Source organism: Myotis daubentonii, chromosome 1 (genome assembly GCF_963259705.1).
Source record: "Myotis daubentonii chromosome 1, mMyoDau2.1, whole genome shotgun sequence".
In the NCBI taxonomy this organism is placed as follows: domain Eukaryota; kingdom Metazoa; phylum Chordata; class Mammalia; order Chiroptera; family Vespertilionidae; genus Myotis; species Myotis daubentonii.
Window position 1 is genome coordinate 175,299,812 of NC_081840.1, and position 14,400 is coordinate 175,314,211.

The window sequence follows — 14,400 nt, forward strand, 5'->3', positions numbered from 1 at the left end:
CCCCGATGAGATTGAAATGGCCGCAGTGAGGTTGAAACGGCCCCAGTGAGACTGAAACAGCACTGGTGAGGCTGAATCGGCCCCGGTAAGGTTGAGACGGCCCTGGTGAGCCTGCAACGGCCCCAGTGAGGCTGGGACGGCCCCTGTGAGACTGAGATGGCCCCTGTGAGACTGAGACGGCCCCTGGGAAGCTGAGAAAAATACCACATTAACTCACTCATTTATGGATAATAAGAAACATTATAGACTGATGAACAAAAATGGATACAGAGGCAGAGCAGCATTGAGCTAATGTCAAACTACAGTGGGAACCCTGGGGAAGGTTGGGGGGAGTAGGAGATCAACTGAAGGACTTATATGCATGCATAGGAGAATAACTAATGGACACAAGACACTGGGGGGTGGGGGAAGCTGGGGGAATGTCAAGGGGGAGAAAAAAGGAGACATGTGTAATACTCTTTGTAATACTTTAAGAAATTAAAATAAATAAATAAATACTTTCAAGTGAACTTGGGAAAAAAAAAGAAATGCAAATTAAAACCACAATGAGATATCACCTCACAACTGTCAGAATGGCTACCATCAATCTATACCAGTGGTTCTCAACCTTCCTAATGCCACGACCCTTTAATACAGTCCCTCATGTTGTGGTGACCCCAATTTCATTGTTACAAATTGAACATAATTAAAGCATAGTGATTAATTACAAAAACAAAAAAAATCAACATAGCATATTGACTGGGCTGTATCCATTTACAGAGATTCTAGAGGCCTTTTCTGTGCCTTTCCCAGATTCTAGAGGCCACCCCATTCTGTGGCTCATGTTCCCCTTTCTTAGTCCTCAAAGCCAGCACCAACTGAATCTTTCTCTGACCGTTTCAGTAGTGACAGCCCTCTCTGACCACAGCTGGGAACACTTCTCTATTTTGAAAGACTCATGATTACACTGGGCTCACCTAGATAGTCCAGGATACTGGTCCCTTCTGAAACTCGTACTCACATCTATAAAGTCTCTTTTGCCATGTAAGACAACATATGCCCAGGTTTCAGGGACTGTGAACATCTTTGGGGAGCCATTATTCTGTCTACTACAAATGTCTATACTATTTATTATATGAGAATGAGAAAAATGTAAAAGAATCTGTATCATCAGGTTCTAAATGTGGATTAGAGAATATAGTGCAGATATGAGACAAAGAAAAAGGGAAGAGGTGAGGAAAAGGGGAGGGACTAGGAAAAGAAGAGGAAGGAAAAAGGGAGAGGAGAAAGGGAGACGGAAAAGGGAAGTTGAGAGGGAACAAAAAGTGAGGGGAAAGAGGTGGGTGGCAGAAAAGGGGAGAAGGGGAGAGAAAAGGGGAAAAGGTTGAAAAAAGAGATATGAAAGGAAACAGAAGATAAAGAAAGGAGAAAAACAAGCAAGAGAGAGAGAGAGAGAGAGAGACACTACTCAAACACACCAAAGAAAAGGAGAAACGAAAGATCATATTTATGTATTTGGTCAATGTATGTCATTGTATTTACATGAAGAAATATTAAAATTCTTAACCTGAATTTCAAGGACTCCCTACCACACTCCTCTTCAACTCTGTGATTTTGCTGTGCTGACCCCAGTACATAAAAGCTCCCATGTTCCCTCCCAATATGGAAAGCCACACGCTGTTATTTCTGCCTACTATAGCTTTCCTTCCTCCTCCACCTAGCTAATTTGAACCCATCCTTCAGATCAAGGTTCACTTCCTCAGGGTAGTCTATCTCCCTAACTCCCTAGGAGAAGTAAGTTTCCCCTGCTGTGTGCTATCAGGGCTCCATTATTCTTTTCATGGAATTACCACAATTGGGATTTTACATTTATTAGGGTGCCACCTGATTTTTTTTTCTAAAATATATTTTATTGACTTTTTACAGAGAGGAAGGGAGAGAGATAGAGAGTTAGAAACATCGATGAAAGAGAAACATCGATCAGCTGCCTCCTGCACATCTCCTACTGGGGATGTGCCCGCAACCCAGGTACATGCCCTTGACCGGAATCGAACCTGGGACCTTTCAGTCCGCAGGCCAACGCTCTATCCACTGAGCCAAACCGGTTTCGGCGGTGCCACCTGATTTTAAGCAAATGGAGAACAGGGAGCATGCCTGTAGCTCAACATTATATGCTGTGTAGAGACCAAACTTTTGTTTTCATTAGTGAAAAGGAGCTTGATTAGAGCTTCGTCTTTAAAATTTTAAATTAGTTAAATAAGCTAGGTTATAACCATACACACACACACACACACACACACACACACACACACTAAATTTTAGAACAGAATTAAATATTTTGTTTTCAACAAATTCGTATAACTTCATAATACACTCTTCACTTTTCTTTTTACCTTCACAAATCATAGGGGATAATTTTGGCCAAAATATTAGAAGCCTTCAACAAAATTTTCCCAAGACCTCCTGTCAGAGCAGGTTCCTCCTTTATTCTCTACTTGCTGTGCCACTGTTGGAAGCACAGGTCCTGATCCTGCCCTACTACACTAATTGTCGGGTCTGAGCCCCTCTGCCAGGGGCTGGACATTCTTGAACCCTGGGTGGTAGATGAAGAAGCCATGAGAAATTGTGGATGTATAAGAGAATCTTTATTGTAGAAGCCAGTGGCCATGTAGCCCAAGTAGCCATTGCTAACAAGGAGCCACCAGACAAAACAGTTCTTTAAGTCTTATACAGTAGATAGCCAAACACCGGCTAGGTAACAATACATCTTTCCAACACAGTAGCAGCAGCCTCTGTTCCTACAGCCATTATCTGAGCGGCCGCGAGCTGTCTCTGTACCCAGCAGATAATGCAGCCTCATACTGGCTGGTCAGTTTCAACTTTATACTGCTTAGACAAAAGAGGCTTCTTGATATATAGTGACATCAATCATCTGAGTTATAGAAGGGCATGCTTACGCAGTGCATAGATTTCTGTGTCCTTGTACCTGTGTATGGTCCTTGGACACCCTGATTATGACTCCCATGCTCAGAGTGGCCTTGAATATCTGGCTTACTCTCAATAGGGCCCCCACACCTCCTTTAATCCTATGATACTCAAATCATTCTTTCTTGAAACACTATCCTTTCTCAGCCTTCTCAACTTTTCTTTTAATAAGATCAATAGTTTATTTTCCATGTATCTGTCTCTGAATTGAAGCAAGCAGCCAAGGTACTATCTGCACACCCCGCCCCCCTTTTTTTTAATGGACTTTATTGTTTAGAGCTCTAGCCACTGGACCAAACCAGTTAGAGCTCAACTTCATTTTTAGCTCACATATATATTTATAGGTAGTCACAGGAATAAAATATACACCATTCTCCATACATTGCTGATAAATCCTGATGGACAATTTGAAAGCACTCACATCTTTACACACTATCTTTATTTTTCTAGAAAATAGGCATTTGCAACTCTCTAGTTCAGCGGTTCTCAACCTGTGGGTTACGACCCCTTTGGGGATCGATCGACCCTTTCACAGGGGTCGCCTAAGACCATAGGAACACACACATATAATTACATATTGTTTTTGTGATTAATCACTATGCTTTAATTATGTTCAATTTGTAACAATGAAATTGGGGGTCACCACAACATAAGGAACTGTATTAAAGGGTTGCAGCATTAGGAAGGTTGAGAATCACTGCGTCTAGTCAAACCACAAAAACCAACTACAGCCCAGCCAGTGTGGTTCGGTGGTTGAGCGTAAACCTATGAACCAAGAGGTCATGATTCAATTCCCATTCAGGGCACATGCCTGGGTTGCAGGCTCAAACCCCACTAGAGGGCGTGCAGGAGGCAGCCAATGGATGTTTCTCTCTCATCATTGATGTTTCTCTCTCTCTCCCCTCACTTCCTGTTTGAAATCAATAAAAAATATATTTTTTAAAAAACCAACTACAAAACTATGACTTTCTGGATTTACACAAATTAATAAAGGGTAGTAAAATTCTAAATGCTAAATTTCTTATGTCTCTTCCAGGATGCCTTGCAATATAAGATACCTGATACTCAACACATACTTGTTGGCTTAACTTTTGGCTTTTTCTTCCAAGCCAGTAAGCAGTCACAGGTTTTAGATATACTCTGCTTCACCTAGCATTCCCAGCATTATAAAAATGAAGAATAACTGCCAAGCAATTTCACATTATTCTAGTGGCATCTATCAAAAACAGCATCAGTGACTTCCAGAGAACACAGATGTTTATTCCTTCCCTCCCCAAATCCCACTGAAGAGGTAGACAGATGTATAAAAGGCAACTACATCCACAGCAAGAAGAGAGACTAGGACACCACCAGTGAATGAGATTTCAACCAATTTCAGAAAGATTTCAAGTAGGTGGAATGATACTGACCTACAAACCAAAGTAGAGCCAAGTCATATTTGAGAATATTCACAAAAGGGTGAGGAAAAGATGCCATTTCTACAAGAGGACCCTGAGAGGTTTCAAGGTTGAAATAAGTGGGTTCAAATCTCCTAAGTGGACAGTGGGACAGTAACCATGAAAATCAGTCCTCTTCCCTCCCTTACAGTCAGCAACAGTTAGATTAGGATAACGCCAAAAGTTAAAGAAAATTAAGAACTAGGTCTTTTATTGTGAATACTAGAGGCTCAGTTCACAACATTCATGCATGGGGAGTCCCCCAGCCAGGCCTGCACCCTCTCGCAATCCAGGACCCCTTGGGGGATGTTCAACTGCCAGGCAGTCGGACATCCCTCTCGCAATCTGGAACGGCTGGCTCCTAACCGCTTGCCTGCCTGCCTGCTAGATCACTCCTAATCACTCTGCCTTCCTGTCTGATCGCCCCTAACCACTCGTCTGCCTGTCTGATCACCCCTAACCGCCTCTGGCCCCCACCACCATGGCTTCCTCCGGAAGGATGTCTGGAATGACATCCAGCTGTCCGGTCTAATTAGCATATTATGCTTTTATTATTATAGATTGGTGTTAGCACAATAGAAACTGGGGCTTACTATTTCTACCACACACTGCGGAAGTAAAGTTAAAGCAGCTATGCTCAGCAAAGAAGTTGCTCCTCTAGCGTAAACCCTAGGGGAAATGGGCAGGAGGGAGTTTCCCAGCCTGTCCACCTGCTCTGTGCTCACACACACTGAAACCTTCCAGTCTAGGCACCCTGGTACATGGGGCAATATTCAATCAGCCCTCCCATTTAGAGGAAACAATGCTTATTATCTACATTTTAATGTATATTTGAAATATTCATTAAAATACAGATGAATAACTGGTATCAAAACATAAGTAGATAACCAGTGTCCACCAGATGTTTGAGGGGGAAAAAAAACAAGGAAAAAGAACTAAATGGTAACAGAACCACCTACCCAAACAGATAATTCAGGAAAAAGAAGGTAATTTTTTATCATTTGTATAGTTTCAAAACATTTTTATGTTCACAAAATAAGAAAAGGTTTCCACTGAAGAGAGTAGTTAAGAGTAAGAAAAGGTTCCTGTCAACATTTACAATTCCATGGAGATGACTAACAGAATGCACAGGTCTTAAGTTTGAATGAAAAGAGAGTAGTTAAGAGTAAGAAAAGGTTCCTGTCAACATTTACAATTCCAAGGAGATGACTAACAGAATGCACAGGTCTTAAGTTTGAATGAATAATTCAGTAGCCACTGTGTGTTTCCTAAACAATGGACTCGAAGAATAAAAACCTGGAAAGAGGAAAATGAAAGCAGGGGGCAGTGTGAGACACAAGAAATCCCTAAATTTATCCAGAGTTGACAAATCAAGAAAGAGGTAGATCATACATACAAACATTTTCTACAGTGAGGTTCAGAGAAAGAATGACAACTTTCGCTTTTCATTTTACACCAATTATACGGGCCACGGATTTAAACCGTGTGCATGTATTCATTTGAATAATGATGTTTTAAGTATTAACCAGAAGAAAATAGCACAGGACAGCACCACACCCGAACACGTGCCATTTAAATGCTCTGCGGACAGTAACGATGGTGACTCATGAAGGAGGGCACCAGCTTTACCTCAAAGGGCTTACAGTGGTTCTCAACCTTCTGGCCCTTTAAATACAGTTCCTCATGTTGTGACCCAACCATAAAATTATTTTCATTGCTACTTCATAACTGTAATGTTGCTACTGTTACGAATCGTCACGTAAATATCTGATATGCAGGATGGTCTTAGGCGACCCCTGTGAAAGGGTCGTTCCACGGCCAGAGGGGTCGCGACCCACAGGTTGAGAACCGCTGGCAGACAGCACATTCTGAGCCTTTCCGAAAGCGTGTCTCTATGTAACTAGAAAAACCTGAGCCGCTAGCCAAGCCTATAGAAGCCGCCGGCCCAGAAGCCGGTTCCCACCGGCACCTAAGGCCTGGGGAGGAGCCAGCACGAGGAGGGAGGGCGATACCTGCACTCCGGGATGCCGCAAAGGCCCGAGGACTTGACAGTCACAGAGGCCAAGGCCACAGAGAGAGACACGGTGGCGAAAGTCCTCTCCAAGATGCGTCCGGCCATCAGCGCCCCGCGCACGGCTTCACGCGGCGAGGTGGCTCTCAGCGTGGGCCGCAGCCTCCGCCCACCCCACAGCCCCGGCCCCGGGGAGCCAGGGGGCACTAGGACCCGGCCGCCCTCCCGTTCCCGGAGGGAGTCGCTGGGTCTAATGATTAGACTCTAATCTCCTAAGCCCTAGGGGACCAGGAGCCCTCCCAAAATAACAGTCCGGCGCTTCCCCCAGGGGGTGAGAGTATCCAGACCGGCCGCGGACGCCGAAGCTCCCAGCCCCCGCAGCCCGGGAAACAGCAAGCCGGAGCCGGGACCGCCGGGGCGTGATGGCGCTTTACGGTTTTGCCGCAAAGCAAAGACCGTCGGGCTGCGTCGCGCGCGCCTTCTCGGATCTCCCACTCCGCGCAGGCGTCGTGGGGGCGCGGCGCAGGGACTAGCGAGAGTGAAAGAAGGCGAGGAAGTGGAAGGGGAAGAGAGAAAGAAGGGAAGGGGGTTAGGAGGAGTTTGTTGCCCTGTTTGGGGGACAGGAAGGATTACAGACAGCTGATGTACTGAGTCATGCGCGTCCTAGTCATATCTGGGGAAGCGGGGCAGGGAAGGGAGGGAGGGAGGCCAGGGATGCGGTCAGCGGAGCTGGCGCTCTTCTCTTACTTTTTTACGTTATTCGCTGCAGTCGCTACATTTCGCAACGCTTTGCCCGGGGTGATCCTGACAAACCGGAGGAGTAAGTCATCTGTGAAATAGGCACTCAGCCCGGAGCAGGATCGAAGGGGCGACGCCCAGGCAGAAATTAGACCAGCCGCCCGGCCGGTGGCCCCGTTCGTGGGACGGTGGTCCCAGCACCGGAAGGTCGCGGGCTCCATCCGGGTCAGGACACACACCTGGGTTTCGGGTTCCATCCGGGCGGGGTGCGCACCGGAGGCAACCGGTGGATGCTCTGCCTCCCTCCCTCGCCTGCCCTCCTCCCTCTCTAAAATGAATTAAAAAGATCCCCTTTAAAAAAAAAAAAAATCAGATAAACTGCCCAACTGAAATTTGGAAAAACAACTTGTAACCAGGATTTATCTTATGAATGTGGCAAATATTTAACTTTTAAGTACATAATGAGATGTTACAATGGTGTGTCATAGACAGACATTATGAAACCTCTATTTTAAAAGCCAAAGTAATCAAACTTGAAGGAGCACAGCTGCGAAGACTGCAGAACTCTTGTCATGTGACGACTCCATCGAAACCACTGCGCCTGGGGACTTGGCCAAGCTCCACTGCGGCTTCCAGCAGCTTAAGGGCGTCCCTGGGAGGATCCCAGCAACAACACCCGCCACACCCTCCGCACCTCCACCCCGCTTTAAATGCCAGCCTCAACCATCTCAGCACACCTGGCGATTGTCAGGGAGACCCAGGACCCTTCTGTAGAAGGCTTGCTATTATAAATCCTTTCTCTGCCCTTGGTGCTGCAAATCGGCCACCCAGAACTGTTTCTCAAGGACCTGAGAGCCCCCGTCTTTGAAAAGCAAACATTCAGGGGGATATGGCTCTGTACTACCTCCCAGCCCCGGTGGAAGGATAAGGGCCCAACTTAAGGGGCACCTTTCTTCCAATTGCACAACTGCCTCCTGCTTTAAAAATAAAAATTTGTTTCTCCACCGATAAGAGCCAATTAACAAACCCAGACGGCCTTATCACATAGGTCATCCACCCACCCCTATAACACCCCTCAACACCTCTCAGTGCCTTTCCCTTAGCACACTCCACTCTTCAACATGTCTCCAGCCTTCCCTTTCAAGGAAGTAGAATTCAGCTCATGCAGTGGTATTACTGAATTAAATGTCTTAACAGCTTTATCTTTGATAGTTCTTTTGGATAGTGAAGTATTATTATTAAAATGTACTTGCTTTTGGCTTAACCAACCGGAAGTAAGTCCTGCAGTCAGTGCTGGGTTGCTGTGGTGACCCAGCACCCACTGCTGAAGGGACCCTGAATCAGGCCTGGAGAGAGGCCTGAAGAGAGAAGCAGGATCTGATCTGTAGCCTTTGTGGCAGCTGTTGATCAGCACTTGCCTCCATTTCTCTCCAGGCTTCCACCCAAGCTGCTGATCAGCCTCGCCTTTCTGATCAGGCCGCATTGATAGGCCCAGAGATGCTGACTGGCATAGAAACCAACCAATTAGAACCAAATCTGGGTCAACTCTGAGGAGCCAATGGCTGCCTAGGAGGTACAACTTTTGATACTGACTGGCATAGAAACCGACCAATCAGAACCAAATTGGCCAACAGAGGAGGGCAATTAGGGGAGAGATCAGGCCTACAGGGGAAGGAAGGGCCATTGGGGATGAGATCAGGCCAGCAGGGGTGGGCAATTGGGGGTGACCAGGCTGGCAGGGGAGGGCAGTTGGGGGTGACCAGGCTGGCAGGGGAGGGCAGTTGGGGGTGACCAGGCTGGCAGGGGAGGGCAGTTGGGGGTGACTAGGCTGGCAGGAGAGCAGTTAGGTGTTAATCACGCCAGCAGAGGAGCGGTTAAGGGGGGATCAGGCTGGCAGACAGAAGCAGTAGGGGCATTCAGGCAGGCAGGCAAGCAGTTAGGAGCCAGCTGTCCTGGATTGTGAGAGGGATGTCTGACTGCCAGCAGTTGGACCTGAGGGGTCCCAGATTGAGAGGGTGCAGGCTGGGTGAGGGACAAACACCCCTCCCCCCCCCCCCCCGCACGAATTTCGTGCACCAGACCTCTCTAGTGTACGTGTGTGTGTGTGTGTGTGTGTGTGTGTGTGTGTGTGTGTGTGTTGTACTTGCTTTTTAAAAAATATCTGGTTTAGCTTTCTCTGGTCAGATAGCGTTGATGTCAATGTTGTCAACAACCATCAACCTCTGCTTACGATGGAAAGGTATTAGGTAGGTTCTGTTTAAAAGGTTCAGCTCATTTCACCCTAGCCATTATGGCTCAGTTGGTTGAATGTCCTCCCATGCACCAAAAGGTCACCTGTTCAATTCCCAGTCAGTATAGGTGGTGTCTCTCCCTTCCTATATCTCTCTAAAATCAATAAAAACATATTTTTTAAAAAGTAAAAGTTTCAGCTCATTTTAAAGTCTGCTGACATTAGGGAGGAGAGAGGTAAGGCAGTGAGTTACAAAACCTCTGTTCAAAGAATGGGAAAAACAGAAAGGAGTTATGGGAACTTCTCTGAAGCCTAGTCTTCTAACTCTACATTCCTTAAGGGAGGTTGGAGTGGAGTTAGTTTAAAGACCCACACAACTATGCAAACAAAACCAAGTCCATGGCATGGGTCTGCAACACTATTAGTTCAGGCAGCTGGGTCTCCTGGATTCCTCCCCTCACAGACTGTACTCCCAGGTCTGCTAGAACTTACCCAGTGAGTATGTGCTGCAGTCCACTCTTGGGCAGAACCAAAATGCCATCTCAAAATATTTACTGTTTTATATAACTGTCCATTTACTCACATCCCAAATTAAATGGGTGTCATCAGAACTTAAGTGATGGCTTTTGTTTTTCATTTGTTTTTAATTTATTTTTTATTTAGAAGCCACATACCAACTTTAAAAAGGGTATCATAATAGTTGGTGAGACAAGCAAAAACTACTGAGAAATACATATTTTTAAATAGGAAAGCAGTGTATGCGATTACTGGAATTGATAGGTATGCTAAAAATAAGAGTAAGAATTCCAACTGTCCCCCCCTTTTTCCATTTATTTCATTACTAGAGGCCCGGTGCATGTGAATTCGTGCATGGGTGGGATCCGGCCAGCCTCGCCCCAGATCGGGGGTGGGGGGGCCAGGGGCAGGGCTGGTGGGGGTGGGGGGAGCTGCGGGCTGTTGGCCAGCCAGTCCCACCCCCTGGTCGAACTCCCAGTTGAGGGGACAATTTGCATATTAGCCTTTTATTATATAGGATACAACAACTACTAGTATTTACTGATTACTTACTATTTACCAAGCACTGCCCTATGTGCCAGGAATGCAGTTGTGAACAAGATGGATAAGGTCCTGCTCTCATGAAGCTTACTTTCTAGGAGATGGGCATCAACTATAAATATTCTAGGAATTGCAGATTAGGAGAAGGAGAATGGCAACTTTCTGTGGAAAAAAATGACAAGCAGCGGTGACTACTTGGGATTATAGGGGAGGGGTGTCAGAGAAGGCTTTTCTGAGGAGATCACGTTTGAGAGATACCTAAAGACATGACACTGCCAGCCATTGGAAAAGCTGTGGAAAGAGCATTTCAGGCAGAGGGGACTCTACATGCAACATCTCTATGGTTGGAAGGACTTGGCCATAATCAAGGAAAGTCAATGTGCTAAAGCACAGTAGAAAGCTGGGGGGCACGATCTGTGATGAAGCATGGAAGACACAATTCACTGCTTCCCCATGCCCATTTACCCATTCTCCCCTCTTCTCTGTCCTGTGTCGAAGGTGTCCAGTGAAAAAATGATCTCCCTGTGCTCCCTGCAGCTAACGGGGCCATATGACCCTCCCTGCCCATCCTGAATGGAAGGTGAAGCCTCCTGTGTGGGTCTCTAGAAAGGCTATTATTTTTCCCCGTGAGAAGAGACTGGCTCGTTTGCCCTCCCTCCTTTATTCCTGCTGGAAATGAGGGCACAATTCCTAGAGAAGGAGCAGCCATATTGAGACCATAAAGACCAGCCACACACGTGGGTGGCAGAATAGAGTGCAAGAAGGAGCCTGGAGTCTTTTGTGGCTTCTGGGCTAATGAGGGGTGGGGAAGAGAGCCCCTATTTGGCTACACTACTATGGTTGGGTTTATTTTATGTAAAAATTTTGACTCAAGAGCCAAATCATTTAAGGTCTTCAAGGCCATGGTAAGGAATTGGGAGTTTATCCCAAGTGCAATGAAAAGCCATTAAACCTCCACCAAACGTTATTCCTCACAACATAGAGAGGTCGATACTCTAAAGTTAGAACTGGATAAACAGCAACAACAGGCCAGAGGTTGGAATGAAAAGTCAGGTTAGCTAGCTTCTGACTACTCCGCTACTGCCATCTCTCACTTCTTTCCCATAACCCTCTGGTTCAGAAGTAACCAGCTTCCTTCTTTCTGTTCCCTTACGGCAAGGCTTTTATTCTATGTTTTGTATTCTTTCAATCATAGGAGACTTCATACCTACCAGTTCTGTTTCTTAATAAGCGAATGCATATTGAAGGAAAATTAAAAACCCTGTTTCCCTTGACAAAGCCTAGCTTTCAAGATTAATCCTGTGCCAGAGACTCAGCATTCCCATTTGACAGTCACTTCTTTGTTCTAATTCATATCTGTTCTCCCCCTTGAAACACTGAAACTATTATGTCAAGGGATGGGGTGTCCCAGGGCAATAAGATACACAGAATATTAAAAAAACACATCTAAAAATATTTCAAAAGTATTATTCTCATCATATTTTTTTACTTTGACCATGTAACTTGGACACATTATTTACCTTCCCTGTGCCTGTTTCCTCACCTGTGAAATGAGGACATAGGGTACTCAACATGCTAGAGCTATGAGAATTAAAGAAGGTAACTTTTTTAAAATGTCTCACAAAAGTTGTAACAATTATTCTTTACACCTATTACCACATTTCATCCCAACGGCTCATGTAATTGTCCCTACTTTAGAGTGGAGGATACAGACTCCAGAAGTTAAATACGTAACTTGCCCAAGAACACACAGCCTATCTAATAATTTGTAAAGTCAGGTGTGTGTATTTCCCAGGGCTGCTGTAACAAATTACCATAAACTTGGTAGTGGAAAAGAAGAGGAATTTATTTTCTCACACTTCTGGCGACCAGAAGTTTTAATTCAGTTTATGGTGCCAAATCAGGTTGTCATCAGGCCCACACTCCTGGGGACTGTCCTTTGCTTGCCTGTCCCAGCTTCTGGTGGCCGCTGGCAGCCAGGGCTGTGGCCAGAGTGCTTTGCATCACTCCCAGTAGTCACACTACCTTCCCCATTTCTGTTTGTGTCACTTCTCTCTGACTCTCTCTTATAAGGATACTTGTGATTTCATTTCATGATCTTCACATTATCTAGGACCTTAATTACATCTGCAAAGACCCCTTTCTACGTTAGGTAACATGACAGGTTCCAGAGTTTAGGACCTGATTTTCTTTGGGGTCATTATTCAGCCTACTTTATCAGGACTCAAATTTAAGTCTGTCTGACTATACACTCAAATTCCTAACCAGACATTTGTTCAATAAATATTTTTTAAACACCTGATGCATGTAAGTACTGTGGTAGGTACTGCAGATACAATGATGAGCAAAACCAATCAAGAGCACTGCCCTCATGAATCTACCACCTGGTTGGGGAGAAAAACATTGGTAGAATAATCACACAAATAAATGTCCAATTGTAACTGTGATCAATGTTATGAAGGGAGGTTTCTGATGTTCTGAGAATTATGAAAGGGAGATGTGGTCAAGTTTGGGGAAGCTCCACTTAAAAAGTAAGGCTTGAGATCTGAAGGAAGATGAGGAGCCCATTAGACATAAATGGAGAGAAATATAAAAACCCTTATGCAGTCCTTCTAGCAGGATATCTGGCACATATAAGTGCTCAGTAAATCAAGTTCTCTCTTCCCTACCTGCCCCCTTCCTTAGGGAATCTACTATACTAAGTGAAGCTACAGGGCTATTCCAAGACATACAGAACTACCACAGTGAGACCTCTGCACAGGTTTCCCCAAAAGTCTTCCCAACCACACTCTATGCAATAGTCCATGCAATAACTGTCCTCACAAGCTATAGTGCAGCTATAGCTACATAATAAATATATCTGTAGTTTAGCTTGCATCAGCAAGGCAGAAAACAAGAATCAAATGTAAAAAAAAAAAAAAAAGAAAGAATCAAATGTAGTCTATTGTACAAAGAGCCAAGCAAGTTCTGAATGTAATCATCGTTACAGGGTGGGACTGCACGTGATCAGGACATTCAAAAAGCCCAAAAGAAAAAGCATTCTCTAATGGGACATTTATAAAAAAAAAAAAAAAAAAAAAAAAAAAAAGGCCTTCTTGACTCCTGGGTTTTTAATTAGACAAGAAAGTTGTTCAAGGAGACCTTTGCAAATGTTACTATGTGTTTCATGAAAGAGAATTCAAATAATGTTCTTTTGTAGTTGAAAATAAGTGTTTCCCAAAGTTTCCATTGATATTCTGTTAGAGTTGTTATGTGGAAGAAACAAAATTTATTTAACGGCTAGTTAAAGAACAAAACACATTTTGTTCCCACATTTTATGCCAGTGATTTTTTTTCCTTTCAGTGAGTTCCATAAGGTTGCAAAATAGCCTCTCATCAATATTTATTGCTAGAGAAAGAACTTAAAAACATAGAATTACATCAAATCAAAACTGCATATGTAGCAATGCTGCAAGGAAGGGTATAAGAGCTATCTGGATTTATCTCCATAATTATCCCTACCTTTCCACCTCCCATTTCTTCTATCTGTTGAAGTATATATGCATTTCATTTGTTACTAGTTTGGGATGGGCATCTTCTATATTGAATTCAATATCTTATTTAATTGTTTGCTTTTAAGAATTAACTTGAATTTATCAAAAGGGACAGGTCATTTTCACCTAATATTAACAGGGGTGGAGGGGAAAAGGTCAACACAAATACCGGTAAGAATGTGAAATGGCACAACTATTTAGAGGGGGCGTTTAGGCAATCATATGTTGGGGTCCAACCCCAGCAGGTCAGGGGTTCCCAAAGGTGTGCACAGAGTCATTGAAGAAGGAATGACAGAGAGACAGCGTTCAGCTGATCAGCATAGCCAGGTTCTCCAGCCAGGCTCTAGCCAGGTTCTCCAGCCAGGTTCTGTTCTTATTCTCCTGTTACATCTGTATTTATACCAGTTGATTTTAATCCTATCCATTCTATTC

At 44.5% G+C, this 14,400-nt stretch overlaps 1 protein-coding gene across 4 annotated transcripts in view; it reads right to left on the reverse strand.

Moving 5' to 3' along the window:
- NUDT9 (nudix hydrolase 9) overlaps nt 1-8,549 on the reverse strand; it is a 32,273-nt gene extending 23,724 nt beyond the window's left edge. The window contains exon 1 of one of the 4 annotated variants that reach the window (XM_059665876.1): nt 8,403-8,549. Coding sequence is in view for 3 of the 4 variants with exons in the window: in XM_059665885.1 (XP_059521868.1) it covers nt 7,159-7,370 (212 nt within the window). In the remaining variant the exon portion in view is untranslated. Of the gene's footprint in view, nt 1-6,412; nt 6,853-7,158; nt 7,386-8,402 lie in introns of those variants that run through there. The other 3 variants (XM_059665885.1, XM_059665867.1, XM_059665859.1) reach the window with 3 other exon arrangements.
- Between the last annotated feature and the right edge of the window lie 5,851 nt (nt 8,550-14,400).